General features: G+C 39.5%; 1 protein-coding gene across 1 annotated transcript in view; it reads right to left on the bottom strand.

Moving 5' to 3' along the window:
* Nucleotides 1–274: 274 nt before the first annotated feature.
* The window catches only part of LOC122251072 (uncharacterized), a 7337-nt gene continuing 1606 nt past the window's right edge, over nt 275–6005 (bottom strand). Inside the window, exons 2-7 of the mRNA XM_086550865.1 lie at nt 4855–5006; nt 4347–4447; nt 3781–3835; nt 3186–3305; nt 1311–2024; nt 275–705 (exon numbers count right to left, since the gene is read on the bottom strand). Of these exons, the coding sequence (XP_086406991.1) occupies nt 401–705; nt 1311–2024; nt 3186–3305; nt 3781–3835; nt 4347–4447; nt 4855–4987 (1428 nt within the window). The 5' untranslated portion in view covers nt 4988–5006 and the 3' untranslated portion in view covers nt 275–400. The remainder of the gene's footprint in view (nt 706–1310; nt 2025–3185; nt 3306–3780; nt 3836–4346; nt 4448–4854; nt 5007–6005) is intronic.

The following is a 6005-nucleotide window of genomic DNA, read 5'->3' as shown; positions in this document are numbered from 1 at the left end:
TCATTCCTTTCCGGGTAATTTTCCTCAGAGACTTTGTTGCTGGTCTGTCCCCGAAAGAGACGCGAAGGTACACTGACAGAGGAGAGTAAATAAAAGGGTAATATATGAGACTTCACGAAAACTTCACAACTTCACAACTTCACAACGCATTTCGAGGGCGAAGATTGAATCGACAGGCGTCAATCACAACTCTGGCGCTTGTTCTCCAATTCTCCAATTCTACATTTGTCACAATGAACCTTCCCAGGAGAGGTTATGGTGACTTTTTTGGGGGGGGAAATGTAGTGGGTTGTATTGTGGTTGGTGATGGTTGCTCTGTGGAATCTGGTTGGGGTTCTTCCGGTAGTGACTGGTCTGTGGTAGCTGGTAGGTTCTCCTCTGTGATAACCGTTATAGACTGTTATATTGTGGTTGGTGATGGTTGCTCTGTGGAATCTGGTTGGGGTTCTTCTGGTAGTGACTGGTCTGTGGTAGCTGGTAGGTTCTCCTCTGTGGTAACCGTTACAGACTCTTCTGTAGTAACTAGTAGAGACTCTTCTGTGGAACCTGGTAGAGACTCTTCTGTGGAACCTAGTAGAGACTCTTCTGTGGAACCTAGTAGAGACTCTTCTGTGGAACCTAGAGGAGGCTGGTTGGAGGAAGGTACTGGTGATGAAGTCTGGCGGCGAGTGCTTTTGCGACGTCGACTGTGGGAGCTGAAGCAACCTGTCGACGGGTTAAAGTTGGTTAGATTGGTTGCAAGTCAAGTTTCCCCCTGTGTGTGTGTGTGTGTGTGTGTGTGTGTGTGTGTGTGTGTGTGTGTGTGTGTGTGTGTGTGTGTGTGTGTGTGTGGGTGTGTGTGTGTGTGTGTGTGTGTGTGTGTGTAAAAGATAATTCTAATAATCATTCTACAGTATGATGATACCGTAATTACTAATACCACAACCAGCACTAATCATAATCACACTATGACTACTTTTATTGATGTAGATACTAATGGTGATAATTGTAATAATGAAAACCACAACAAGAAAAAAATAATTCATTACTAGAGACTGATATATATATATATATATATATATATATATATATATATATATATATATATATATATATAGAGAGAGAGAGAGAGAGAGAGAGAGAGAGAGAGAGAGAGAGCGAGAGCGAGAGAGTGTGTGTGGGGGAGAAAGAGAGAGCGCGAGAGAGAGAGAGCGAGAGAGAGAGAGAGAGAGAGAGAGAGAGAGAGAGAGAGAGAGAGAGAGAGAGAGAGAGAGAGAGAGAGAGAGAGAGAGAGAGAGAGAGAGAAAGAGAGCGCGAGAGAAGGTCCTCACCTGAACACCAGTGCAACTCCAAGGGATCAAAAATGCAAGCGAGGTCATCTACCGTGACCCCGTTCTGCACCAACGACGAAATCGACCGCTTGGTCTCGAGGACGACTTCTTCGAACGTATTGATGACGTCCTTCGTCAGCGGCTGCGCGACCTCGACGACTTTGTGAACCAGTTCGATGCCCTTTCCAAGCATCTGCATGTAGTCATTCATCTTACCGGTCTTGGCAATCACTTGCTGTTGAAGGCGGACCAGCATCCCTATGAGGTCCATGGCTGGCTCGAGCATCAGCAACTTGAACTCTTCCCCGACTTCTCGAAGACGTCCTCTGAAGGCCGAGGCGATGCTGAAGAAGTCCGAGGCCATTCGCTTGCACACGGGCAACATGACCTCGACCAGTAGCCTCGTGGAAGGATTGAGCGCCCTCTGGAAGGCCTTGTACGTTGGAATCAGGTCTCGCACCAACCCAGCCTCCAGAGGGACATAGCCTTCCACTAGTTTCACGAGGGCCGGCGAGAACGCCCTGCCGAAGGACTGCAGGTGCGGAAGACCCTCCTTGTCCAGCCGGACCAGGGAAGGCTCGAGCTTCAGGATGGCCTTCTCGATCGCGCCCCTTTGGCTCTGCAGGGACTGGACCACCGGAACCACCCGCTGGAGGAGATCCATCAGGAAAGCGTTCAGGACCTCGGCGAAGTTAATGGCGTGGTGCACGACAGCTAGGATGGGTTGACCTCAAGTTTAGGTTTTATTTAAGGATGGACTGAAGGGTTATGTGGATGTACTTGTGTGTGTGTGTGGTGGGGGGGGGGTATGTGTGTATGTGTGTATGCGTGTGGTGGGGGGGTATGTGTGTTTGTGTGTGGTGGGGGGTATGTGTGTATGTGTGTGGTGGGGGTGGTATGTGTGTTTGTGTATGGTGGGGGGGTATGTGTGTATGCGTGTGGTGGGGGGATATGTGTGTATGTGTGTGGGGGGGTGTATGTGTGTGTTTATGTATATATCTATGTGTATGTGCATGCATATATGCATGTGTGTGCACGCGCGTGTGTAGATATATCTGTGTATATCTACCAGTACAGTTAATAACTATCAGTCAAACCAAACTAACACTCCTATTAAGAAGGACAATAAGCAGAAGAGAATAATGATAATGATAGTAATAATTATAATGATGATAACATTATTAGTAATAATGATAATGATAATAATAACTATAACAATAATAATAATTATTATACTACTACTACTACTACTAATAATAATAATAATGATAATAATAGCGATGATAATAACAGTATTAATCATAATAAAGAATGATAATAATAGTGATAACAATAATAATGACGATAAAAGTAATAACAATAATAACAATGATATCATGATAGTAATAATATCAAGAAGACGAAGAAGAACAACAACATGAGGAAGAAGATTAAGAAGAATATAAAGAACTTGAAGAAACAACAATATGAAAAGGGGGGAAAGAAGAAGACGAAGAAAAGGTGGAGAAGAAGAGAGAAAGATTGAGAGCGAGAAGAAGTGGAGAAGAGAAGAGAGAGAGAGAGGAGAGAGAGAGAGAGAGAGAGAGAGAGAGAGAGAGAGAGAGAGAGAGAGAGAGAGAGAGAGAGAGAGAGAGAGAGAGAGAGAGAGAGAGAAAATGAAAGAAAGAGAGAGAGAACAAAACGGAAGAAAAAGAATATGAACGATAAAAACAATAAAAATAGCAAAATGAAATAACATTGATTGTTACTATAACAATGAAAGTAAAATAGTGAAATAAAAGGATTGATTAATAAAATAATGATAATTATTAATAATGAGTACTACTAATAATGATAACATGGATAGGATGACAACGCTGAACATCATGCACCTACTTAGCTTGCAATCTGTAATTTTCATCTCCTCCCATGTCCCGTTGTTACAAACCACCGCAGTGCAACCCGACCCACTCCTCAGGAAACCACTCACGTGCATTTTCTCGCCATCTAAGCAACCTGCAATGGATGTCACCTCAATTGCAACATGCATGATTTCAGAAGCGAGACACCTGCACCAGTGACTAAGGTCCAGGATTGAGATTAAGGACTGGAAAGTCAGGTAATTGGCAAGGACAAAATAGTGAATTGAATATGAATGGGAAATCATGCGTTTAACTAGACGTATTCTTATATACTGCCTGTAAAAGCTAGCATAAATTGCTTATCAAATTATCATCATCCAATATTAATCAATATCATTGTTAATTATATAGAGCAGTACCATAACATAAAAGTCATAGAACTATCATTACATTACGCGTAAGACTAGCATTACATTACACATAAATATCACACCGAGCTATCATTACATGTCACAAATGTATTCCACATGACCTATCATTCCACATATATATACCAATACAAATAAACATCAATACACATTACATTAATCATGACATTAAACAAGTTCATAAGTAACAGTGACACTTACACCCAATTGCACTGCTCACATCAACTGGTTCAAACTGTGTCACAGTAGAGCCGTCCTGTTAAAGTAAAAAAAAATATCAATCATATAATAAATGTCATGCTAATAAGTGCTACCGATCGCAGACATTATTCATGGAACTTATGAGAGGGAAGGAGGGAAGGAGGGAAGGAGGGAAGGAGGGAGGGAGGGAGGGAGGGAGGGAGGGAGGGAGGGAGGGAGGGAGGGAGGGAGGGAGGGAGGGAGAGAGAGAGAGAGAGAGGAAGAGAGGGAGAGAGAGAGAGAGAGAGAGAGAGAGAGAGAGAGAGAGAGAGAGAGAGAGAGAGAGAGAGAGAGAGAGAAAAGGAGAGAGAGGAAGGGAGGGAGGGAGAGAAAAAAAAAAGATAGAGAGGAAGGGAGGAGGGAGAGAGAGAGAGAGAGAGAGAGAGAGAGAGAGAGAGAGAGAGAGAGAGAGAGAGAGAGAGAGAGAGAGAGAGAGAGAGAGAGAGGAAGGGAGACAGAGAGAGAGAGAGAGAGAGAAAGAGAGAGAGAGAGAGAGAGAGAGAGAGAGAAACGAAAGAGAGACTTACCTGCAATTGCAGACTCCTGCACACCAACCTCGTGCACTCATCAGGGAAGTAGTCAGCAGACTCATTAACAGCATAGAACCGATCGCTAAAATAGCAGCCATCTGAAACACACGAAAGATTTTTTTTTTTAATAACCTAAATGTAAATATGAAGTGTAATCAACATTCGCAATATAACATTCATGATACCTCATCAATTTGCAACATTACAGTCATCAATACCCCCCTAACTTATCACCACTACCAACCACAAGAATGATAACAATAATGATAATTATGATGTTGATAATAATAATAATAAACAACAATGAGGATGATAATAATAATAATACTGATAACAATAACAAAAATAACAACGATAATACTGATAACATTGCTATAAAGAATAAAAACGATAATAAAGATCATAACAATAATGATAACAATAACAAAAATAATCACAGAGTTACGTAACTAACACTTCAACAATCTGCAACACTCCATTCAACAAACGATGCACACATACACACCTTCGCTAGGTCGTTTGCACAAAGGGTCAACACAGGCCGTCTTCGTCTCATACTTCACATCGTCGTTGCTATTGACTTTGGAAAATTGCAGCGAGATGATCACGACCAGTGCAATAATAGCCGGAGTTTTCATCTTGCTGGAGTTGTTGTTACTGTTATGGAGAAGATTTTGTTATTATTATTATTGTTGTTGTTGTTGTTATTATCGTTTTTTTCTGTGATGTAATTAATGTGTAGAGGTAGATTCATGTGTAATGTGGGGATTGTTTGATGTATAATACGTAAAGATAGTTTTATGTATAATGCGTAAAGATAGTTTAGTTTTTTTTATTCAATGTGTAAAGATAGTGTTTTTTTGTGCAATGTGCAAATATAGATCGTTCTGTGATATGTTAAGATTGTTTTATATGTAATGCGTTTCATGTGTCCTTTGCCATGATGGTCTTACGCGTAATTTGAATAATGATAATAATAATAATAATAATAATAATTAAAAAAGAAAAAAAAAAGTTTCTGTATAATGACTAAAAATAGTTTGTTTTTTTATGTAATGTGTAAAGATAGTCTGATGTGTATTTTGTAAAAGTATTTTTTGTGTAATACATAATGATTGTTCTATGGGTAATAGGTATCATAATGTTGGTAGTGTTGATAATGGAAAGGGGTGATTGTGCTGAGAAATAGGTGATAAAGGAAACATAATGATAATAATGAAGAACAAAACATTTTACAACATAATAATAATGATTATAATACTAGTATTAGCAATGGTATAACTACAATGATAATCATATAGAAATGTGTAATTGGTATAACAACAGCACCATCAAACAACAACGATAACAATAATCATAATGATAATGATAAAGACAAAAATAACCATTAATAGGAATATGAATACGATGAAAATGACAACAATAATTATAATTGATAACCTATTCCAGAAACTTCAGAATATCATTACCTAATTTATACTATAACACTGAACACTCGGCGTTCATAAACTCCAAAAATAGTATGATTATTTTTGCTACTATTTCGGTTATTTTTTTCTTGTCTGTTTCATGAAAAGTATGGTTCTGGTTATTAAAAGGTAGGGTTATTAATAATGTTAATGATATTGTTAATGTAAATGATAATAACCATCATGA

Source organism: Penaeus japonicus, unplaced genomic scaffold (assembly GCF_977035675.1).
Source record: "Penaeus japonicus unplaced genomic scaffold, GWHDUDI00000001_assembly GWHDUDI00000001, whole genome shotgun sequence".
Lineage (NCBI taxonomy): Eukaryota > Metazoa > Arthropoda > Malacostraca > Decapoda > Penaeidae > Penaeus > Penaeus japonicus.
This window is presented reverse-complemented; position numbering and strand designations above follow the sequence as displayed.